The 24,773-nt window shown below is 45.1% G+C and overlaps 1 protein-coding gene across 9 annotated transcripts in view; it reads left to right on the forward strand.

Annotated features, from left to right (window-relative positions):
• The window catches only part of LOC123935763 (oral-facial-digital syndrome 1 protein-like), a 51,448-nt gene extending 27,474 nt beyond the window's left edge, over positions 1-23,974 (forward strand). For 6 of the 9 annotated variants that reach the window (XM_045996569.1, XM_045996570.1, XM_045996566.1 and 3 more), the window contains 14 exons: positions 1,899-2,005; positions 3,517-3,636; positions 5,463-5,536; positions 6,723-6,814; positions 7,235-7,424; positions 8,311-8,441; positions 8,953-9,064; positions 10,694-11,299; positions 11,863-11,986; positions 15,934-16,034; positions 17,252-17,362; positions 20,071-20,228; positions 22,790-22,936; positions 23,472-23,952. In XM_045996569.1, the coding sequence (XP_045852525.1) occupies positions 1,899-2,005; positions 3,517-3,636; positions 5,463-5,536; positions 6,723-6,814; positions 7,235-7,424; positions 8,311-8,441; positions 8,953-9,064; positions 10,694-11,299; positions 11,863-11,986; positions 15,934-16,034; positions 17,252-17,362; positions 20,071-20,228; positions 22,790-22,936; positions 23,472-23,621 (2,223 nt within the window). In that variant the 3' untranslated portion in view covers positions 23,622-23,952. Of the gene's footprint in view, positions 1-1,898; positions 2,006-3,516; positions 3,637-5,462; positions 5,537-6,722; positions 6,815-7,234; positions 7,425-8,310; positions 8,442-8,952; positions 9,065-10,693; positions 11,300-11,862; positions 11,987-15,933; positions 16,035-17,251; positions 17,363-20,070; positions 20,229-22,789; positions 22,937-23,471 lie in introns of those variants that run through there. The other 3 variants (XM_045996571.1, XR_006817014.1, XM_045996572.1) reach the window with 3 other exon arrangements.
• Positions 23,975-24,773: the final 799 nt, after the last annotated feature.

Genomic DNA, 24,773 nt, shown 5'->3' on the forward strand with positions numbered 1-24,773 from the left:
AGTTGGGCTCAATGGCACAAGTAGAAGGATCAGCTTATAAGCGATATGCAGACTTCATTCCTCCGAAATTGCTGGAAGGAAAGACCTGTGAGTGCGAACATCCATGGGGGGATTGTGAGAAACTCACACTAAATAAGCTCCATCCTCTTGGGCAGATTTGAGGGTTGGGGGGCAGCTTTCAGAAGAGGATCAGCAGTTGTGGAATGGCTGTTGGGGGGAGAGGCAGAGCAATGCCCTGAAGCAGACAGGATGGCCGGTGCCATGTTGAGGGTCCAGTTGAGATGGGAAGCCTGCCCCTGATGTCGACCAAATCGGGTGCTTGTAGGCTATTGTCCTGTTCCAGTTCTTGGGAGGCCTTGTAAGGTCAGTGAGGGTAGAAAGAGTCCCTTGTGGAGTAGAGCTTTATAGAGCTGAAGTGACTAAGCTTGACAAAGGCAGCCTGTTTAATTGAAGACTTTGGGGTTCACTGGGGTGGTGAAGGGAGTCAGTAGGGAATGTGGCGGGGGGCTGCTAACCCAGGGAGAAGAGAAGGCCATGTGGCAGTGTCTGAGACCTGAGGACTACATCTGGGGCTACCGACAGAAGGATGGATAAGCGTGGGCCAAGAGGTTAAGGTTTCAGGCCCACTGGCAACAACATGCTGTGTGCTGCCATTGGGTCAAAGTGCGGGGTCCCCAAAGAGTGGAGTCTAGCCTTGCTGAAGACAGCCAGGTAGCTGTTTGATCTTCTCTTGCGGAAAGTGATGGGACAGGAGGTGGAAAGGTTGTGGTGTGGCAGGAGGCATGGGTCCATTCTTGTAGGAAGTTCCAGTTCCTTTCCCGAGGGGCTCTCTTCCACCTGCCTGGATTGGGACCACTGTTTCCTGTGTCCAGCTGCAACTGCTGCTATTCAGAGCTCTTGATCAGGGCTTTGCAGGCACACCCAGTCATTTCATGATGACTGCACCCCTGTATGATTTTGTTTACCGTTTTTGGTGATTGGGCTCCTCCAAAAATAAATGTGGGCAGCATCATCTTTGGATTATGTTTAGATAAATAACGGCATCCTCAAGTCAGGTGACTGATTCGTTCAGCCCAGTCAGATACCAGGCCAGAATGTTCATTTAGTTATATGATGATCTGAGGGCTCTGGACAGGAGGGCCCTCCTCATGCACAACATCATGTCATTCCACCACCTGGAATGCCCTTCTTCTCCGGTGTCTGGTGAAACGCTCGTGGCCTTCAAAATCCAGCTTGAATGTTACCTGCTTGTGATGCCTTCCCTGGTCTACTGACCCATTCGGCTGCCTCTCTGGCCAGAGTCTTTCTGTAGTTCAGTTATAACATGCTCACGTCATCATCTGATTATTTCTCTCTCCCTGACTGAACTGAGTTCTGGAAAGGTGGGACCTGTATCTCTGCGTCTTTCTCTGGCCAGCTCCAAGAGTGCTGTTTGACATAGGCTTGGTATTCTGTGAAGCCTTTTGCTCAGTGAGCACACAAATGGAAGTGTGGCCCATTCCTTTAGCTTGCTACTGCTGAGTCAGAATGACTTAGGAATGGGAACTTTCTGACAGCAACAGAACCGGGAGCATTCTAGTCTTCTGGAGCTTTATTGCTAAATACACATTTTGTCATTCCATTCCTTGCTGAAACACTTACCAAATTTTAAGAGTCTGAGAGATAGTATGTAGAATAAATAGACGAGGGATGTTAGGAATACAGGCTAATGGAGTTTCACAGTCATTGAAGTAGGGAACACATGTTTGAATGAGGAATTAGGTGAAACCTCTTAAAAGGGAAGTTGTGACACTAAATGTCTGGAATTTGTTCTCTGGAACTTAGAAGGCAGGATGTTAGTTCAGATCTGTTTTATTTTCTTTAGCTTGCTTACTGAAAATTAATGCTTTCTTACACAGATGGAAGCCAGAGAAATTTATGCTCAGAGGCAGCTTCTACTAAAAGATATAGATTTGCTAAGAGGTAGAGAAGCGGAGCTGAAGCAACAAATGGAAGCTTTTGAATTGTGAGTAACGTGGATTTGTTTCGCATATTCAGAATGAATGAGATTTTAAAGAACTAAATAGGTGTCTTAATAGTCTGATGCTAATTGCCAAGTGGAGTTTTTGGATATAGAAGTGACAACACCTGATTTTAAAAGGCACAAGAGAAACAAAGACTAGGGTTTCATTTATGAAATATTAGACATTAGGGTGAAAGCCGAATGAGACACCATCATCGGGCTACAGTAAGACCAGACACATAATTTGAAAAAGCTAATGATGCTTTGACAAATCCCGTGTTTCTCATTTACGGGCCGTCATTCATTGCACGCGTCATTCATTGCATGCGCACATAGCAGCTGAACTCCAGGCACCCAGACTTTTCACCTTTACCTGCTCAGCTGCCAAAAAAAAAAAAAAAAAGAAAGAAAATATGATAGCTCTGACTTGAGTTGTACTGGGTGAACCTGTTTCTCCTGGTGTTGTGTTACTTTTCTAAGTGCTCATGGATGTATCAGCCTTCAGATCTCACCTGGGATTAATACCAAGCTCTCCAGTCTGTAGTTGATGGAATAAGCTTTCTTTCCCATTTGGGATCTTGACATTCATAGATACTCCAGGAGTCCAATTTTATTTAAGTTTGTTTCCATCTTCATTAATGTTTTTTCATTCTCGTAGGCTCGTTCATTTGATTTCTTCTCTCTGCCTTTCTTAGGAAGTGGCACATGGATAATGAGACACAAAAGTAAAGGGACAAAATGTGTACAGATTATTGGTTACATAATCATGATTATATTATCATTTCCTTACCTCCACCTCCCGGACTCCTCCCATCTAAGCATGTTAAACCGAAGTGGATTTAATGCGCCTTTGCCTTCCAGATTAGCCAGCAGAGGGAGCTCTAACACAAAGGATTTATCCTTTGCTTGGAGCAGGCGGTGTTTATATGTCTTGCTGTGGTCTGGTCTAAGTACCTGTGAACCTGATTCCTGGCTCCAGAGTTGGTTTTGTGGGTGATTGGTGGGGGGAGTGTCTCACCATGAAAAGCACTCTGTTCTCTGGATTTGGAGGTTCTGAAGCACCCATCTATCGTTTCCTCTTTCTTTTGGCGCTCTTCGACATTCAGTTAATGGATTATTAAATGCCAAAAATGAATCTTCTACCTGTAATTCTTAATGGGCTCATCAGTTAAGTCTCACAGTTAGAAATAATATTCTAGAAGAAATAAGCATTTAAGTACACGAGTTTGGGTTTTGTGACTAAAAACATCACTCTTTCATCCCTAAGTTGATGATGGCCCTCTTTTTGCTGGAACCTCTTTCTGAGTGTGGTAAGAGACCACTTTGAACTTAGTACATTCACCCTCCCCATAGCCAGGAGCCCCTGGATAATTCATTCCATCTGCTAGTTGATGAACTAAGTCAGTTCATTACGTAGATGGAGGAACTAAAACACAGGTGATTTTTCCCCCTAAATTTGTTACTTCAGATATTGTGGTTTTCTCATTTGCTTTCTCTGTTTTTGCTAATTTCAGGGCTCAGAGGCTGGAAGAGGAAAAGAATAAAGGCGTAGCTGACGCACTCAGGAAGAAGGAGCAGGATATAAAGGGCATGGAGCAGAGCTGTGACCAGAAGCTCAAGAACGAACTTCTCAAGTAATTGTTGGCTCTGCTGAAGGAATCCTGTGTTCCATTAAGTTGCTAGAAACACAGCAACATTGATGAAATAGATAAGATGGACAGTTGATGGCAACATTTAGTGTTTAAAAAATTACGTTTTCATTGGTAGTCCTGCTTTCCCCTGAATGTTTAAGATGGGTTTAAAAAGGTACAGAGATTGGCATCCTCTGCTCATTCTTACTCGTAGCTTCTCTGACACTGACTGAAGGCTTAGGGTTTGCTTCAGTTTTTAGGGCACATTAGGACTTGCTCAGTTTTCACAGCTGAGCAGCTGCAAAGTCGGAAGTACAATCACTTTCTGTTCTCGCCTCATGCTGGCACGAAGATGGGGATGGGCCACGATTTCTCCCGTGGCCTTCTTCGTGGTTACAGCGTTTGTCACTGAACGGGTGCCCAGTATTCCTTCAAGGTTCTGCCAAGTCCGAATCCAGAAAAAGGATTAGCTCTGTGAAGTAAAACACAGCATAGAAGAGGAGAAGATGGACAAGTGTAGTCCCTGGTGCTTTCCTGTAGCCTGTGTTTTGTGTTCTGGTGAATAGTGTCTTCGTGCAAAGACATTAAGCCCATATGGTGGCTTTCCCTTCCAAGTGGCACAGCATCTGATGCACGCTGAGTGCTCTCTTAGTGCTGACTAAGTGCGTGTGGACTGAAGCGATGGCTCCGCTCAGCTCCTCTGGCCGTGTCTTAGTCCTCGGCCTCTTTCACGTTTTTGAGAGAGAGAGAATGACAGAGGTAGGGAACAAGCCGGGAACAAGTTAGAGAGGGAGACATAGACTCACGGCTGAGCAGAGAGCCCGATGTCGGGCTCCATCCCAGGACCCAAGATCACGACCTAAACTGCAGGCAGACGCTTAACTGACTGAACCACATAGGTGCCCCCCACTGGCCTCACCTTATTGCCTTGCCCATAATTTGTCATGGGTATTCCACTCCGTAGTACCCACAAAGGTTCCTGGAGGTTATTCTTTAAAAGAATTCTGTTAAAAAGAAAAGTAGCACCTTTTCATTGTATCAGTTTTGAAATGATAAGTCTCGTCTATGTATTATGTCTGCTCCTCTAACATACCAGTGAGCACTGAAGTAAATCTCGTTGTTACACACATTTTTCTTCCCTTATTCCACACAGTTTGCTAGCTTTGCCCAGCCATGCATAGAGTGAACTGTTAGGTATCAGTTGTCGGGCTTTGGGTGTCCTCAGATGACTTTTGCAGGTGTTGAAGTTGGGAGAATATCACAGGATTGCTTCTCCTTCCTTTCTCTGGCCTCTGAACCAGAAAGCAGCAGGGAACAGCTGGTGGAGGTGGCTGAAGCCCCATGAGCTGTGCCTTGGGTCTCGCTAATTCGGGTCTAATGCTGTGGGCAGTTGGCGCTCACTACTGTGTTCCACCTTGAAGGGCAAAAGTGCCTATCTTAGAGGGGGGAGAAAGGATAGGTGAGTTGAATTGCAAGTGACTGACTTGGTTATCATTTGGGATCTAGAGTGTCACAAACACTGTAAGTTGGCTTTAATTTACTACCTCGTGTCAGTTGAGATCAACTGAGAAATAATTGCTCTCAGGAACCTCACAACAACATTGGGACCCTTGATTTTTGTGTTGTTGAGTTTTGGGACCTGATTAACAGGATCGCAGCTGGGTTTTATGAGCCTTCTATGTTCAGATCCCTGGCTTTTGTCTTGAGAGAGCCTGAGGTTTACCTGTTTTCACCTTGGGGTCCCTGATGCCATAGATAAGCTCATGTGTTGACAGCAGTCTGTCCAGGAAAGTGACCAGGAGCTCATTTTTGGTTCTTCTGATTGGCAGGTATCAACTTGAACTCAAGGACAACTATATCACCAGAACTAACAAGCTTACTGAAGAGGAAAGGAAGAATGAAGGTGACTCTGGGGGCAAGATGTATTTTTCAGCACTGATATAGGCTGTTAGCTTTCCTAGTTCGGCTCTTTTGTATCCTAAAAAAGACAGAGCTAACACTTTGTAACTGCAAAAGTTACATGTTTTTTGTTATCTTAATTTCACAAAATAAAAAATACTGTCTTACAACATTGTTTTTTGTTATCTTAATTTTACAAAATAAAAAAATACCATCTTACGACTTTTTTGTGAACCTTAGTATTTAAGGTTTCGTATATTCATAGAGGTCAGTGATTTATCAGCAGGATTTTATCCAACTTGATTTCCATGTATTTTGATAAATGTGATTGTCAGGAAGGTGGCAGCAACTTATTGACATCCCTTAAATACCACTCTTAACCATGAAACTGACTTCATTTCTTCCTAAGGAAAATTTTGACTGCCCTGTCCCTGTGACCTAGTTTCTTATTTCTTTTACGTCTAGTGTATTTTTCTGTTTCGTGATATTTTCGCATGATCGATAACCTCTTAAACTTTTGTAGACATTAGCCCGAAACTACGAAAGTTGGGTAACTTTTCAGTCTTTGAGGTATTTTGCATTTTAATATATGTCTAGGAACTTGTCGATGATAAGAAGTTAAACTTCTAGTGGTAATTTCAAATGGACTCTTGGGAGGACACCGGGGCTAGGTACTTGATACTGCCCAGCCAGGTCGCCCAGTGTGGGCCTGGTCCTTCTCAGCTGTCTTGTGAAGGTGAATGCTTATTTAGGTATCCAGACCATTGTGTATTCAGCAAAGTGTTTTTTGATGAGGTGTCTACATAGACTTGTGTTACATGAAGTAAAAATGATAGAATAGTAACTACAGAATCACGATGGACAACTAAATCTCTATGTCAAGAAAATTCAGACCAGTTGGCATGAGGGCCCTGTGCCCTAAGCAGATTGTGTAGGTGGTGGGGCATGTGTAGCTGGAGGACGTTGGCCGCATATCTGACAGCTGCAGCTAACATCCCATCACCTATTGCGTAACAGGGCTTATTTCGTGCTTGCCTGCTGACTTTTTTTTTTTTTTTTTGGCCCTGACATCTGCTTATTTAGATAATGAAATAGTCACTAGAGCTGATCTACGGGCCATAAATTATTAACATGATTATTAACATAAATTATTAACATGATGATGTTAATTGGTTGGCTCTTTGTTTCAGAAAAAGCTATACATTTGCAAAAGGAGCTCACAGCTATTAATTCAAAAAGGGAAGAACTTAATCATTCAGTGAATCGTGTCAAAGAGCTTGAGGTAATTATTAAGCCTGTTGTTTTGAAACAGACATTAAGACAATGTATGAAACTTCAATTTTAGTCCTACGTAATTCATTTTCATTTATCCTCTTGATGTGTTTGGACTGTTTATTCCGTGACTTGGTTGAGCCCTTAGTTGCATCCGGAAAATGGGGTAATGATCAGAAGCACTAGTTTTGCTGGACAGGGTTGTACACAGTTGTACACAGTAGCAGCTGGGTGAACTTGCCCGTGCCCCAGCGCTAGGGCAAAAGATGACTTGTACTGCGGGAGCTGGGGTCTCGTCGTGGAGAACCAGACTTCTGTCAAGGGGCCTTAATTCAGTCGTGACGCCCGGCTCTGGGTGGCCCTCCAGCTTTCACAGAGGCGACCCTGTAAAGTCACCGTTCAAGTACCGGTTTTTCTGTTTCAATTGCAGCTTGAGCTAGAGTCTGTCAGAGCCGTGTCTTCGGCAGTCACCAAGCAGAACCGTCTGCTGACTGAAAAGGTGAAAGAGATGAGTGACTACTCGCTCCTGAAAGAAGGGAAACTGGAGCTTCAGGCACAAAATAAATTACTGAAACAACAGCTGGAAGAGACTAGAAGTGAAAACGTGCATCTCTTAAACCGTAGGTCTTTTTTTCTAATTGGCGTGGCTTTGTAATTGCTATTAGCTTGGTATTCTGAAAGCTCTTTGTCCTGTAAGGGAAGCTTCAGTTGGGAAGATTTTATAAAATTAAGATGCTCAAATCGAAGCTAGTGTTTGCTTGCTGCTGCGTAGTCATGGCACTAAGACACAAGAGGGTCCTTGGCTCCCCTTGCCCACTGAACCCTCCAGACTGCTGGTGTCCCGCCAGTGGGGACACGATCAAGGCTTGGAAGGAGGGAAGAGCGAGGTCGAGGTGATTGTGATCCCTTCATCTCCTCCTTGCGGAGTAGCCCTGAGCTGGCCCTGGGCCTCAGCAAAGTGAGATCCCTGATGCTTCACCAGCGCCCTGTGCCTGCTTGCTCTGTCCAGCTCTGGAAGTGCTTCCCTTCCCAACCCTCCAGGCCTGAGGACTGGTAACCGTGTGGCCACATCCGGCCCGGGGAACTGCACCACCCTTTGTGGCTGCCCTGTGTAAGTGTCTCTTTATTAAAGGGTCTTCTGATGGCCCGTGCTGGGAACACCATCTGCTTGCTTTCTGGACCCTGAGTGCCTCTCTGCATAGTAGAGGAGGGAGTGGTCATTCACGTTCATTTGAGGATTTTTAGGAGTTCTTGTACTGGGAGTAGAACTCTGAAGAGTGGTCAAGTTTGCAGTTACGTGCATTCAATTCTTTTGTTCTGAAATTGGTGATTCAATTGTTCTGAAATTGGTGATTCGGGACTGCTCTTAGACCATTTAGTAAAACTAATGTTAACTGTGTGCATACAAAGAAGGGGCAGAACCATCTTAAAGCCTCTTTAGCTGCTTTTGTGAGGGAAATGAGAAAACTTCAGGTTGGTGATGACCAAGCTTTTTTACCTTCATAGGTATAGCTCAGCCGTCTCCCGAGCTGGTGGTTTTTCAGAAAGAACTCAAGAGAGCAGAAGACACTATCGCATTTGAGCATAAGGAGTTCGAAAGCCACAAGCAGGCTTTGCAGAAACAGCTGCAGAGTGAAGTGAGTATTGCTCTGGGCTCATCCGGGTGTCAGGGTGGTACACTTTGTGGGTGTGTAAATTCGGTGTGGGTCACACCAGTATAATCATATCTACTTTAACATGAGAAATTCCCCCCATATGCTAATCATTCCCCCAGTGTTCTTTCTCATCTGAGAAAATTCTTGAGTGATTGTGGCATTATATTCATAATAGTGATACAATCAAGAGGAAAGTAAACTCTGCCATGCACATGATTTTCCACGTCGTGATGGTTCCCATTGTTCAAAGTATCCCTTGATCCTCACCCTGCAACTTAATACTGTCTGTCTCCTGTCCTGGAGTAGCTGCTGTGTGAGACGAGTAAAAAAAGGAGCTAGAAAACTTGTTAGCGTGTTCTGTGGTTTCATAGGTATAAACCTGCTCAGGATTGGCAAAAAAGAGAAAGAATAATTCAGAGGAGAGAATTGGTCCTTTGAAATAAGCTGTGATTTATCTTATGTTCATTTCTTTTTCTTCCCTAAATTTTTTCAGATCGAACATTCTGCACAGCTAAAGGCCCAGATACTTGATTATGACGACTCCGTAAAGAGGTTAACTATACAGGTTGCCGATTTGAAATTGCAACTGAAGCAAACCCAGACAGGTCAAAGACATTTTTAACACGTGTGTGTGTGTGTGTGTAAAGCTGATGTTTGTGAAAATGTAATGATTACTCAGTGAATTTTTAGTAATTCTCATAGCAGGGGAAGAGTTATAGGAATATGTGTCAGCTGAGAAGTAAAACTTCTATTTCAGGACTAGCAACCAGGTCCTCTGCTATAGTGACTTGCTTTCACAGGTGCCCCATGACTCAGGAGAGGTGTGGAAGTGACCCAGAGGTCCCCAGATTCATCCTGAACCTAGGCTTTCCTTTTTTGTGTATGACCCTGCCACAAAGACCAGTTGACTATTCCATGGTGTGATGTGATGAGTACACAGATGTGTGTACTCATGTGCGAGAAGCAGGGCGGTCAGAAAAACCACTGCGAGCGGAGTCCAGAAGCGCTCCTTGTTTCAGGTCCCCATTGTGAAGTCCGTTCTTTGACCCTGGGCACACTCCCTTGAACATCCTTGGGCCTCAGTGTCCTCACTGTGTAAGGCAGTGGCCATGTGGATGAAGATGAAGTGAGACGGGTGGCAGTATGGGCCCTGGGACACACGTGACACCGAGGGGATGGTTGCTGCTGTCATTTTCTTACTCCATTTTCACTGCTGTGCATGACGGCCGCCCCTTCCTACTTCGTAACAGGGATGCCGAAGCTTCCTCACCTTCTGCTGCTTGCAGGCACAAAGCAGGTTCCTCCCTGTTACCAGTGGGCATGCTTTCTCACTTCTTTGTTCCGAAACCCCCTCCGTCACATTCGTACTCTGTCCTGGTTAGGCCCTTGTTTCCTCCCCACACAGGTTTTCCCTTTACTCATTTCTACTCATGCCTGCTCTTCACTGTCTCTCCATAATTCTGTTTGCCGCACTGCCCACAGCTGGAATTCTGGTGACCTCACATCATGAAAAATACTTCAAGAAGATAAAACCTTTTGAACCCCCCCCCTCCTTGGCACATTGCGAGCCTCTGTCCAGCAGCATCCTCAAGGAGGCGGTGCAGGAGAGGTAGTGGTCCCGAGTGCCGGCTTTGCCCGGGGCAGTGCCAGCGGCTCTCCACCTTGCTCACCGCGTGAGCCAGCCTCAGTCTCTGCCCTCCATCCGTAAAATGGGAGCAGTGAGCGTTCTTAGCCCACAGCGTTGTCGAGACTGCATGTCCTCCTTCCCTTATGGAAACTCAGGCCATGGGCTGTGGCTTGTGGATTTTGCCACGGCCCTGGGGGTTCTGCGCATCATCCTGCAGTGAAGCACAGTAATTACTTCGTAATCAAATGGATGAATATTCATGCCAGGTGGAATAAGTGAAGATTGTAAATGTCTTTATATTGGTTCAGGTCAAGCTTTTCGGTGGACTTTGCCACCAAATAAGGAATATATTTTCAGTTTTCAGAACTTTTTAGATTTCACAATTGTGTGTCATGGATTGTGAAGTAATATCATGCGTAATGAAAGGTACATATAATCTTTTGATAAATGTTAAAAATTACCATCATGACTGCAGCTTTAGAAACTAACGTAGAAGCTTGTCCTTAATACCACCTTTCGTTTTTGAAAAATCATGATCTCAATCTATTTTACCTCTCTTCTCTGCCTTTTCCCATCATTTCTCACATGGTCTTCTTGGAACCCGCAGCGCTTGAGAACGAAGTGTACCACAAGCCCAAGCAGTCTCTGATCGAGCAGTCCGTCAGAGGACTACTGAGTGGCAAGATGGCGGTGCCTTGTGATGCGGATGTAGGCAGGGATTTCTTAAAAAATCCTCTCGACCGGGAAAGGCCGATGATGGTTATACCAAGGATCACAAGTTATCCAGATGCAAGCACAGAGAGCAGTTCCCATGATTCTGACCTTGAGTTTGTAGCCAGTACCAAGGCCAGGATGAAAGAGCTAGAGCAAGAGACCGAACGTTTGGAGAAGGCTTTCCAAAATTATCATCGAAGAGTTAGTCAACTCCCTGCTAAAAACCCTTTAGCAGCCAAGAGCCCACCACCCCTGCACTTGCTAGGAACACTCCAGAGCATCGATTTGAGTTCACCCCAAAGATGCACTTGTGCCGAGGACAGAGTTGTCTCTGAGCAGCCTCTGGTGGGCACCCCCGAAGAGGACAAGAGCAGCACCTCGGAGGCGTGGGCGGGCAGCACGGCCTCGCGGCCACGCAGGGGCACCGCCTCCAGACGCCTCTCCTCCATTCCCGTGCCCAAAGCAAAAAGGAGCCTCGATGGTGAAATGTGTCTGGAAGGTGAGCGGCTGCCGGGAGGGTTGCAGGAAGCTCTGGGTTTGCTCTGGTCCTCGGAGGGCCTCTTACCCGAGCCCAAGCGCAGCCTGCCTGAGAAGGCGGGAAGGAGCAGGAGCCGAGCCCGGGGTCGCCTGAGCCCCAGCACTGGTGTTCTCTCTTGCCCTGCCTTTCCTGGTTAGCAGGGGCATCCCCTGAAGTTGCGGGGTTGCTGTGGGCAGTGGTGGGGTAGTGTCCTCTTCTAGCACTTTCCTGGGCACACAGACATGTGCAGAGCGACAGTGGCTTTCCTTTTACCTCTGGTTAAAAGGAAATCATGCCTCTGAGGTTCTGCTCTTGTCGTCTTCAGGGGAGCCCACTGGAGGCTGCTCAGAGACAACTCTGGGTACATTTTATTCTTCCTACTGCAGTTTCATTTAGGGGCTTGAATCGTTAGTTGGTGAGATCACCTAGGTGTCATACACAGCTATTTACAAGGATAGTAGAACTCATTGTCAGAGTAATAGAACTGTTTGGAGACCATGTTGCGTCTTCTTGCAATTCTTAAAGTCAAGCCTTCTGCCCCTCAGGTCTGGGCCGATCCCGTGCGGCTGACCCCAGTCCTTGTCCCGACAGAATACCCCAGCCTTCATCTGCTGAGTCCAGGCACAGTGCTGCCCTCCAACCGCTGCCCACCCCTCCGGGGCAGGCCAGGTAATACCACCTTCTGCTGGGCCTCAGCCGAGTCTGCTGAGCTGCTCGGGATCTCACCCTGGACTCACTGGGCTTTTCTGTGGCGGTATAGAATCGGTAGTCAGGTTGTAAGATGACGTGCGATCTTTGAATTACCTGGGTCGGAGGTGGGGAGGAACATTCTTTTTAGTAAAGAAGTAATTTCTGTTTGTTTGCTAAACTTGGCGTGTAGGACTTAGACTCTGCTATCAGTGAACAGCTTCCTACTTCAGAATAGACCCGGTTAATGGAGGTAAAACAAATGGACCAAATCTGCGAAAACAAATTCAGTTTAAACTTAAAACAATTTCACAGATCACTAAAAAGTCATATAAAAATATTTTGGGGCACCTGGCTGGCTCAGTGGGTTAAAGCCTCTGCCTTCAGGTCATGATCCTGGGGTACTGGGATTGAGCCCCACATTGGGCTCTCTGCTCAGCAGGGAGCCCACTTCCTCCTCTCTCTCTGTCTGCTTGTGATCTCTGTCTGTCAAGTAAATAAATAAAATCTTCTAAAAAAAAATTTTTTTTGGCATTTAAATATAAACAAACAAGGTTCCAGTCTTTTTTTGTGCTTGAGCATAGTTGACAATGTTACATTCATTTCAGGTATAGAGCATAGTGAGAGGACTCCTCACGTTATGCTCTGTTCCTCACAGTTGGAGCTCGGCCTGTCACTGTACAACACTGTTGCACAGCTCTTGACCGTATTCCCTGTGCTATGCCTCCTGTTCCCATGGCTTGTTCGTTTCATATGTGGAAACCTGTACCTCCCCCTCCCCTTCACCCATTTTGCTCATCCCGCTGCCCCCTTCCCTCTGGCAACCACCACTTTGTTTTGTATTTATAGGTCTGATTCTGCTTTTTCTTTATTTATTCATTTTTTAAAAGATTTTAATTTATTCATTGTAGGGAAAATGCACGTGAGTGGTGAGGGAGCAGAGGGAGAGAAACTCTCAGGCAGACTCTGCGCTGAGAGTGGAGCCCAATGTAGGGCTCTGTCTCACAACTGTGGGATCATGGCCTGAGCCGAAATCAAGAGTTGGGTGCTTAACCAACTGAGCCAGCCAGTGGCCTCTCTTTGTTTGTTTTTCATACTCCACATGTAAGTGAAATTACATGCTATTTGTCTTTCTCAGTCTGATATATGTCGCATAGCATAATAGTTTCAGGTCTATCCGTGTGGTTCCAAGTGGCAAAAATCTCATCCTTTTTTATGGCTGAGTGATATCCCATTAGGTATAGCTGTGTGTGCACCACATTTTCTTTACCATTAATCAGTTGTGGACACTTGGATTGCTTCCATATCTTGGCTGTTTTAAATAATGCTGCTGTAAGCATAAGGGTGCATGTATCTTTTGAGATAAATGTGTTTCTTTTCTTTGCATAAACGCCCAGTAGTGAAATTACTTGATCATATAGTGTTTCTGTTTTTAATTTTTTTTTAAAGATTTTATTTATTTTATTCGACAGGGAGAGAGATCACAAGTAGGCAGAGAGGCAGGCAAAGAGATATGGAGAAGCATGCTCCCTGCTAAGCAGAGAGCCCGATCCGGGCCTTGATCCCAGGACCCTGAGACCATGACCTGAGCTCAAGGCAAAGGCTTAACCTACTGAGCCACCCAGGCGCCCTGTTTTTAATTTTTTGAGGAACCTTCATACTGTCCACAATGGTGCACCAGTTTGCATTTCCACCAGCAGTGCATGAAGGTTTCTTCTTCACATCATCACCAACACTGGCTGCTGCTTGTCCTTCTGGTTATAGCCATTCTGACAGGTGTTAGGTGATACCTCATTGTGGCTTTAATTCGCATTTCCCTGATGAGTGATGTTGAGTCTCTTTCCATGTGTCTGTTGGCTTTCTGTAGGTCTTCTCTGGGAAAATATTTATTCGGGTTCTCTGGCCATTTTCATCAGTTTATTTGTGTTACTGGTGTTGAGTTGTATAAGTTCTTTACATATCTTAGATATTAGCGTCTTATGGGATATATTATTTACAAAAATCTCCCATTCAGTATGTTGCCTTTTCATTTTGTGATGCTTTCTGTTTGCTGTCCGAAAGGTGTTTATTTTGATGTAGTCCCAACAGTTTAATTTTGTTTTGTTTCTCTTGTGTCAGGAGACCTGTCTAGGAAAATGTTGCTAAGGCTGATGTCAGAGACATCACTGCCTGTGCTGTCTTCTAGGATTTCTATGGGTTCAGGCCTCGCATTTAGGTCTTTAACCCCTTTGAGTTGATTTGTGTGTGTGGTCTAGTTCCATTGTTTTGTGTGTGTGGTCTAGTTCCATTGTTTTGCATGTAGCTGTCCAGTTGCCCGAAGACCATTTGTTGTAGAGATTGTCCTTTCCCCATTGTGTATTCTTACCTCCTTTGTTGTTAATTGACCATATTAGTGTGGGTTTCTTTCTGGGCTCTCTGTTCTGTTCCCATTGATCTATGTGTCTGGTTTTGTGTGATCACTACAGCTCTGTAGTGTATCTTGAAATCTGGGCTTGGGCTATCTCCCGCTTTGTGTTTCCTCGAGATCGCTTTGGCTGTTTGGGGATCTTTCGTGGTCCCGCACACATTTTAGCATTACTGTTTGTTCTAGCGCTGTGAGAAATGCCTTCGGTATTTTAATAGGGATTGCACTGAATTTGTCAATTGCTTTGGGTAGCAGGGACATTTTAACATTGTTATTTCTTCCAGTCCATGAGCATGGAATGTCTTCAATTTTTTCCATCAGTGTTTACAGCTTTCAGAATACATAGGTCTTTCAGCTCCTGAGTTAAATTTATTTCTAGATATTGTTTGGTGCAATTGTAAGTGAAATTGATTTCTTAATTTCTTTTTTCTGCTACTTTGTTATTATTGTGTAGAAATGCAACCCATTTCTGGGTATGAATTTTCTTTTTTTTCTTTAAAGATTTTATTTATTTATTTGAAAGACAGAGATCACAAGTAGGCATAGAGACAGGCAGAGAGAGGAGGAAGCAGGCTCTCTGGGTATGAATTTTCTACCTGCGACTTCCCTGAGTCCATGCATTATAATAGTTTTTTTGGTGGAGTCTTTAAGATTTTTTGTTTAGAATCATGTCATCTGCAGACGGTGAGAGTTTGGTTCTTTCTTTCCAATATGGATGCCTCGTATTTCTTGTCCAATGGCTGTGGCTAGGACTTTCAGTACTGTGTTGAATACAAGTGGCAAGAGTGGACATCTTGTCTCGTTCCTGATGATATATAAGGTTCCACTTTGTAGATCATCGAAATAAATTCCAGGCAGTGGGTCCTGAGGTGCAATTGGTGAAGCAGGAGGCAGTGGGTGTGTTAAGGAGGTCAGCAGTGGGTTGCCCAGTCTAGGGATTTGAGTCACATGGAGGACCCCTGTTTGTGTGTGGTCCCCATGGCTTGAGACGCTGGCTTCTTAGTTCTGGGCTCCGGTCTGGGCTTCTGCGTATTGACTCCGTTACACATTGAAAACTGCCACATGGGCCTGTTAGATCCTAATGCCTGTAATGGTGTTTTATATCATTCTTTGTTGTAATAAAGCCAGGAAGAAAGCTGAGTTAGGGCCCTTTGATTCACATGGGCTTGTAGTATAACCTCTTCAGCTGATATGTGCTGAGGGTGCGCAGAATTCAGGTGTGCAGAATTCTCAAAAATACTTTCTGGTTCTTGAGAAAGTTAACTCATCATAGGAGCACTGTGGTAATGGTGGTAGTGCTTGTCTCGTGGCGTGTGGTGGCCGTGAGGGGTCACCGAGCCAGTGGCTTAGAGGGATGCCTGGTGCGCGGAAGGTGTCCCCGGCAGCCTAGCTCTTATTCTCCGAGAGCCCAGGAACAACTGCTTTCTGAAAGTATTTTGAGCCTCAAAGGGTTTTCATCGCCCTGTGCTCTTGGATTTTACATTCCTACAACTTGACACTCTTGACTTTTATTCTTCCATTCTAGTCTTTGTCCAAGACAAATGGAGCTTCAGGACAAAAGTGAATTTTCACATCCGGCCAAGCTACCTCTTAAGGACAATGAGGAATTTGAATCATCTTTCGAATGTAAGTTCAGATACGAGTACTGATTTTTATAAGCTCAAAATGGAGAAACCTTAGTTTGGTGAAAGATACTCATTGTCATGAAGAGCAGAGCAGTTACAGATTGTGACATTTTTATTTTGTGATAAAACCACAAATACAGATGTATTGCCTCATCTTTACATCACGGAGATTTTCAGGGGTGTGTTCTGAGTTCCATTTATCAAGCATTTCAGAGTAGCTCACAATGTCAGAGTTGGAGCTGAGCCTATAAGTGAATCCTTAACTCAGTTTACCAAGTTTGGGATTGCCTCAGAGTTAAAATAAGTGATTTTTAAGAATTCTTTTTTCGGGCACCTGGGTGGCTCAGTGGGTTGGGCCGCTGCCTTCGGCTCAGGTCATGGTCTCAGGGTCCTGGGATGGAGTCCCATATCGGGCTCTCTGCTCAGCAGGGAGCCTGCTTCCCTTCCTCTCTCTGCCTGCCTCTCTGCCTACTTGTGATCTCTCTCTCTCTGTCAAATAAATAAATAAAATCTTAAAAAAAAAAAAAAGAATTCTTTTTTCTCTTTTATGGAACATGAGTATGCCATTACTTTAATTGATCCCATTGACTGCCTAAGATTTAGAAAGCCTGTTTTTAAAATTCAAGAATGGAGGTAAAATAATACAAGCTTGTGAGTCTGGAATTGGTGTGCTGGCTGTGGCCATGCCCCAGAGCCCAGTGCGGAAGGGTAAGTGGGACAGAGCCATAGCGCGGCTCATGCCCGCAGTTCTTTCCAGCTTGGCAGTCTTCCTATTTCTGCGTAACCTGCCATTTTGCTTCATGAGCCTCATGGGCATTGTGCAAGTATCAGGTTTCGAACATTTAATTGATAAGGCCTACTAAGCTTTTCAAAATCCTTGTGACTAAGTTTGTTAAATCATTGATTTCAAGTAGGATTCAAGTGATATATCCGCAAGCCAGGTGAATTCTTTCCCTTGGTAGATTTTCCTGTCAGGGAACCAATGAGATTTTATAAAGGAATCTAATTCTCGAAAGCAGAACAACACTGGGAGAAGTGAGTACCATGGTCAGGCGGCTCTGATGCAGACTCCTAGAGTTCTCTAGGCAAAGAGCTGGCCCTGTTGCTTGGGCCAAAACTCGCGCGCTTCACCGAGAGTTCTCCCTCCGCTGCGCTATGCTCCCTTCTCCTGCCCTCGCTGCGGAGGACTCACGGGACACTTGTTTGCTCCTTGTGTAGATGCAAGGAGCGCGGCGAGGCCGTTTGAAGCGGATGGCTTCCATCCCGCCGGCGACATGCCTCACGCAGATGCCGCCATGGCCGCCAGACCTGTGTCCTGTCACTACCCAAGTAAGTTTTTCTCTGTTTTAACGAACAAAGTAGATTAATGAATTAGTAGTGCTGAATCTTACTGTCTTTTGTCTTCCTCCATGCCTTAAGAAAGTAGGACAAGCAAAACCTTTACATATTTCAGTCTGCAGAAAAGCTGGTGACATTGCAGGGAAACTGGCCCTGAGGTTTGTCTTGCCGGACCCGCCCTGTCTTTTCTCTTGCCTCCTCCAGCTGACCCACTGCATCCCCAGCGTGGAAGAAAGGTGTAGTGGAGAGCTTGGGTTGCTCCAGGGCTCAGCCAATAGCCAGGTCCTTTTCTCCTTGGACCGAAGTGTTGAAGCTTCAGAGTTGAAAGGAAATGCCTCAAGTAAAACTGGCTACTGGTCCTTTACAAACACGGGGAGAACGTCCTCCCTAAAACCTCCGCAGAGCCTGTTACAACCAGTTTTTTCATTTGAGACACGGCTGGGAATGTGAGCAGTCGCTGACAGAGGCATGAGACTTGGAAAGGGTTGATTTTTGCCAATTCCAGAGTAAATGATGCTAGAGATTCCTTGAGCCTTTTCTCTGCTGGGCACTTTCCACATGGCTGGGCAGACAGCAGTGTACCAGCCCAGGCCCCTGCTTCCTGGAGCTTGTAGTAGGAGAGTCGGCCATCGAGGACCTCCTGTGGGATAGATACCAATAGAGACCATGGAACCTGACAGCAGGTCTGATAGGCAGGCATTTGGCCAAGATCTGAGTGAGTAGGGAAGAAAACATGACAGAATAAGGGAAAACAGAATAAGGGAAAGCAACGGAGCAGACAGATGTTTTGTTTCTGACACACAACATAGATTATAGTAAATGGCTTTTTAAAGGACTGTTAAGTAGTGTGGTTACGTTGCAGTCATTGAGAAAGTGTCTTACATTGTTTGACTTCTTTATCTGGGGTGCACAGGGAGACACAAAGGCTCCAGGCTCAATACCTTTGTGCCCGTGGGAACACTTCTTTTCTTTGTTCTTAGGGTCCCGGGCAGTTTCATTGTGCCTGGGCAGCTACAAAGTGCACCTCCCAGGGAAGAAGCAGCCCTTTTCATCTGTTTAAATTAGCTCGCAAACGGCATTCTCATTCTGGGGTTGCTGCTCCGTGTGAGAGTCTGGCGCATCCGGGAGTAACCCTCGTTCCCCAGCAGGCAGGAGGCTGCGTCGCTGCTTAGGGAAGTGGTCGGCGCCTCCTCCGCTCTTAGAATTTCATGACCAGGATTAAGAGAGTATTGTTGCTCCTGTCCTATTAGTAAAACTGACTTTTTGCTAGTGACTTAGGATAGGGCATGGCTGTGAGGTTTGAAGTCCCGTGGTGAACCTGTGCACTTACTGTTGCTTAGCATTGCTGGGGAAGCTTGAGGTTAGAGGCCGGAACTGGAGGAAAAGAAAGTCATCCGTGGACTTGAGGTTGAATTCAGCATGTGAGGCATGGGAGCCTGTGTTGCAGGCTGAGGGAACAAACAATGAAAATATAGTCCTTGGCCGGAAGGAATACAAGCAGAGAAGACCGATGCCTGTGGGTTGTGATAAGGCAAGTACAAAGTACGTGTGCATATGGTGCTGGAGGAGCCAGGTGTGACTTCAGGAGTAAGGAGGACGTCACCCAGGAGGTGGCATTTAAGTGGGGGCTTGCGCAGCAGGTCACGGTGTGGAGGAGGGATAGAGCACCTCAGGTTAAGGAGGCCGTGAAAGCAAGGGCGAGGCACGAGGCCAGCGCCGCTGTACTTATTGGGCAATGGGCATGCTGCTCAGTGGATGGCAGGTCTCGAACGTGAAGGTTACGATGATAGAGGAAGTCTGGAAAGAAAAAGGCAGATTGTCAGCCTGAACCACTATGGGTTTGGACTCCCCCAGAGCAGAGAGTGTGCGGAGCAGACCCAGGAAGTGATGCATGCTCACAGCGGTGAAGGTGGGTTGCCTGTGGGCAGAGACCAGCATCATGGGGAGCACTAATGAGGTTGTGGCAGTGCCCCTCAGTGCGGCAGGAGGAAGGGCCTGTGAGCTGTGCTGGCCGAGTGGATGTAGCACGGGAAGAGCGTGATGAAGGAAACATGCTCCGTGATCAAGCATGATTACAGAATCCTCCGCAGGAATGAGGAGTCCGGGAAGGAAGCCAGGGCTACGGGATCTCCAAGTGTTGATGGCAGGACGCTTGTTAGAAGCCAGGACATGAGGAAACAGGTTGGGCCTAGAGAAGGAGGTGTGGGAAGGGTCGGGTATCAGCCTGGAGGAGGTGGCAGTGACCTGGCTCTGGCAGGGGCTGGGTACAGGGTCAGGAGAGATGGGATGCCTGTACGGGAGCGAGGGGAAGAGCTGGGAAAGTGCTGTGTAAGTGAAGAGGGGCTCACGGCTAATTCTGAGTCCTAAAGCTGGGGGCAGGCTCCTAGACAGAGGCACAGCTTGCCTTGGGAAGGGCGGAAGTGAGCAAAGAGCGTAAGAAGCTGCAATTGGAAGGGGGGGCATGGGAGGCAGTTAGAGTCCTCATCTGAAGGATGACCGGTCTTCATCTTAGCAAAATAAAAGGCAGGTGTAGGGCTAGGAGTGGGCTTGGGGGCTTGAAGATGGAGCAGGCCAGGAGTCCGTGAGAAGCCATGCAGAGTCTTCCTGAACTTTGGCAAGGGCCCCTGCAAAGCAGTCGTGCCTATAGTTGAAAAATCCAATGCCAGAAACTACGTTCCCTTTCTTTTCTGACCCGTTAGGCGTGGATCAGAAACAAATGGGAGAACAGAAGGAAGAAGAAAAAACGTGGGAAGAGCACATGAAAGAACGCAGGCAGAGAGAAGAGAGACGGCAGAGTGAGCGGCAAGAAGCTTTAGAAAGGGAACGAAAAGAACTAGAAAAACTGGATCAAGAGCGGGTAATGCTAAGTACACACAAATTCTCTATGCTGCTTTTCCTCTGGTGCGCCTCCCAGGGAGTACTTCGCTCCCAGGGACATGAGTCCTTAATGTGTCCCGAAGTCATAGGAGTAGCAGGTTGTTTGGTTTGGGATTTCTTTTACCATACATTATTGCAGTGTTACTGACTGTGTTCCCTATGCAGTACTCCAGATTGCTGTGACTTACACTTTTTATGACTGCAAGTTTGTGCCTCTTAATCCCCTTTATCTCCTTCCCCAACTCCCTACCGCCCCTCCTAGGCAACCACCCAGTTTGTTGTCTGTATTTGAGTTTGGGTGTTTTGGGTTTGTTGTTTCTTTGTTCATTTGTTTTGTTCTCTAGATTCCACACATAAGTGAAATCATATGGTGTCTGTCTGTGTCTGACTTATTTCACGCAGCATGTGTCTCTGGGTCTCATGCAGCATGAGTCTCTAGGTCCGTCGTGTTGTCACAGGTGGCAGGACCCTATCCTTTTCCTTTCTGTGGCTGAGCCCTAGTTCGTCGTGTGCACAGCCCCTCTCCACCCACTCCCCCGTGCGCGGACACTCGGGCTGCTTCCCTCTCTTGGCCGCTGTGACTAATGCTACATGGACATTGGGGTGCATGTATCTTTTCAGATTACTGTTTCCATTTTCTTTGGGTAAATATCCAGTAGTGCAGTTACTGGATCATAGGGTAATTCTGTTTTTAATATTTGAGGAACCTCCATACTGTTTCCACAGCGGCAGTACCTGTTTGCGTGCCCACCAGCAGAGCACAAGGGTTCCTCTTTTCTCCACATCCTCACTGACAGTTGCTGTCGCTTGTCTCTTTGGCTTTAGCCGTTATGACAGGTGAGGTGAGAGCTCACTGCAGTTAGGATTCACATGTCCCTGCTGATGCGTGATGCTGGGCATCTCCTCAGGTGTCATTCGGCCATCTGGATGTCGTCTTTGGAGAAACATCTGTTCAGGTCCTCTGCCAGCTTTTAATTGGATCGTTTGGGTTTTTTGGTGTTGTGTAAGTTCTTTATGTATTTTGGGTGTTAACCTCTCATTGCATATATCATTTGCAAATATCTTCTCCCATTCAGTTTTGTTTTTTTTTCCTTCTGTTTCCTCCACTGTGCTGAAGCTTTTTATCTTGATGTGGTCCCAGTAGGTTTTTGTTTGTGTTTGGTTTTTGTTGCTGTAGTTTTTTTTTTTTTTTTTCTTTTGCTTTTGTTGCCCTTGCCTCAGAAGACATATCTAGAAAAATGTTGCTAAGGCCAATGTCAGAGAAGTTACTGCTGGTGCTCTCTTGTAGGATTTCTGTGCTTTCGGGTTGCACATTTAGGTCTTTCATCCATTTTGAGCTTATTTTTGTTTAAGAAAATGGCCCAGTTTTCCCAGCATCACTTACTGAAGACACTGTCTTTTCTCTGTTGTATATTCTTGCCTCCTTTGTTGTAGTCAGTTGACCATATAAGCATGGGTTTACTTCTGGAGTCACTGTTCCAGTGATCTGTGTGTCTGTGTTTGTGCCTGTACCATACTGTTTGGATTACTATAGCTTTAGTAGTATATCTTGAAATCTGGCATTGTGATACCTCTAGCTTTGTTCTTTTTCAAGATTGCTTTGGCTGTTTGGGTCTTTTGAGGTTCCATACAAATTTTAGTTATTACTAAGTTTAGTATTAAAAGCCTGCAGTAGGGGCGCCTGGGTGGCTCAGTGGGTTAAAGCCTCTGTCTCCGGCTCAGGTCATGATCCCAGGGTCTTGGGATCGAGCCCCACATCAGGCTCTCTGCTCAGCAGGATCTTGCTTCCTCCTCTCTCTCTCTCTCTCTCTCTCTCTGCCTGCTTCTCTGCCTACTTGTGATCTCTGTCTGTCAAATAAATAAATTAATTAAATATTTTAAAAATAATAATAATAAATGTTTAAAAGCCTGAAGTAGGCATCCCGGTCTTCTTTGCTTAAGAGCACTGAGAAAGCCTGTGTGTAACATAGAGCTTAGGAGTTCAGCACCAACGGGGAGCTTTTGCAAGCTTACTGCATGCATTCTCATCTGGTCCTGGAAACAAGCCGTAAAGAAGGTGGGCTTGGCTTTGCTCTAGGTCTTCCCTTTTTAAATGGGTTTTAAAGAAGACATTCAACATCAGCTAGCTGGAACTAAGGTAACCCTGCGGAGGTGACTGCTGGTCAGCAGTGGCTTTCAGGGGCACCCATGCTCTCCTCCTTCCTCTGGTTCTCTTCTGACCACCTTGGTCCTGCTTCTGGTCCCAGGCACATGGGTTACTCTGGCCACTGAATCTTACCAGAATTTATCTTCCGTATGGATGTTCCTTGGACTCCTGGTTCATCTGGCGTAAGGCACAGGACACTTGAGGCAAATTAATGCCTTCCTTCATTGAGATGACCTGTTTGTCCCCCTTAGATAGCAATGACTTCAACCAAAAAACAAGTTATTTGGCAAGCAGGTTGTACTTAAAGGACCAAGATTATATTACTGTGCCTTTTTAAACACTTATAGGTTATTTTAATGTGTTTATTTCCTGTGTTGGTACCTATAATTCCACAGAGGATGATTGAAGAGTCCTTGAAGATTGAAATGGAAAAAGAAATCAGTGTTGAGGAAATGAAAGACCAGTTTGTTTGTGGTGAAAATCCTTTGGAGAAATACATGAAAATTATTCAGCAGGAACAAGACCAGGAGACGGCAGAAAAGGTGCTCATACTATGGACCGGCCTTCTGTGGAGGGGGCTGCCAAGATGCTTTGATTTGTCCAGAACTGTAGAACCCAGATCTGCCTTCTCCATTGGAGCCAGAAAGGTGGAAGCATAGAAAATCCACAGTTCAGATAGAGCCCTGAGTCTTTTTGATACATGAGACTCTCGACAAAATTTCTTCGCTTTGCTTGGGTGAAGGTTGAAGAGGTTTCGATTTGTCATATTTTATAAAAGTTTAGGATGTCTATCATTTTAAGAACAAGAAAGACTGTAATGAAGGTCTGTTTGTGAACAATGAATGCCTGAGTACTGTCCAAAGCCCTGGTGTTTTACTTCCGTCTCGCCATGGATATTGAGAATGGGCACCAGATAGTTTTTTTTTATGTGCTTGCTGAATTTCATGTTTAAAAGTCACCTCTTTTTTAGACTCTTGAATTGCATCTATATCTCAGATTAGTCCTGAGAGAAATCAAAGTGTTGAATAAGATTGATACATACATAATTTCAAAATTCTTTTTCCTTCTTTGTGTCAGAGTTCAAAGAAAGTTGGCAGAGAAGCCTCAGAAGTGGACATGCTGCCATCTAGCGACAAAGACGAAAGGTATGGTTTCCTCAGTGGGGTGTTCCTACACAAACCATTATGTTGCTGGTGTGTCGGCCAAGGGAAACATTCAGATATTTGAGTCTCTCTGTGAGAAATTAGTGAAACAATCAAAATTAAGGACTTCAAAAAGATAAATCTGTTTCATTTTTTAATCTGTGAAATTGCTTCTGAGAGAAATTTTAAACAAGGGTGGAAACCCCACTGAGAAGGAGTGCAAACATTATAAGGATCCCTGAATAAACTTGACAAGAATTTAATAAATTAAAATTGTTTTTATCTTTTCCTAATTTAGTTTCACGGGCTTTTCTCACGAAGAAACAGATGACTTTTGGTAACCGTGTTTGCTGTCCAGCATTTTACCCATATAATATAACTAAAGGTCTATGAATTCTTTGTAACAAGAGAAAATTCTCAATAAAAATTTTATCTGTAATCCGATACGATTCTTTTTTCATAATTTTATTTGGTTTCATGGTATGTAAACCAGAAATTATCCAGTCAAGTAACACCTCTTTAGAATTTTTCCTTTTCAGGCTTTGCATGACCCTAGAATGGGATTTTTTTCCTCCCCATTTTTGTCATAGGTTATATTTATTTGAAAACCTCTTGCTCAAGTTCCAGGCCTATATTTTGGAAGTTTAAGCTGTGTTCCTTTCCTCTCCAGAGTTGGCTACCCACTGTCAAATAGGAGTCTCATCTTCCCCAACACTCTCCGTCTGATCTGTCCCTATAAATAAGGACACGGGATTTTCTATCCTAGGTGTCAGAAATAATACAGTATCACCCCTGGTCTTTACTTCTCACATCTTTTTCTTGAGAATGAATGCAACCTCTTCTTAGATGATGATAAAAAGTAACATTTACTGAGCGCTTTTTGTGTACCAGGTACAATTTTAAACCTTAATATGCATTAACTCACTTAATTCTTATATCATCTATATGAAGCATGTGTATTCTGACCACCCACATTTTACAGATGAAGAAACACAAGGCACAAGGAGTTTGGTAGCTCGATCAGGGTCTCAACAGCCATCAGGTAGCAGAGCACATGCTCTCACGCAAATAAGTAAACACAATCGCAAAAGAAGGTCAGTTTCTTTGCCCATTTTTTAAATTGGATTGTGTTTTGCTATTAAGTCATATGAGTTCTTTCTGTATTCTGGATATTAACCCTTTATCAGATACATAGTTTACAAATACTTTCTTCCACTTGGACAGGTTGCCTTTTCAC

This window comes from Meles meles, chromosome Y (assembly GCF_922984935.1).
Source record: "Meles meles chromosome Y, mMelMel3.1 paternal haplotype, whole genome shotgun sequence".
NCBI classification, from domain to species: Eukaryota; Metazoa; Chordata; class Mammalia; order Carnivora; family Mustelidae; genus Meles; species Meles meles.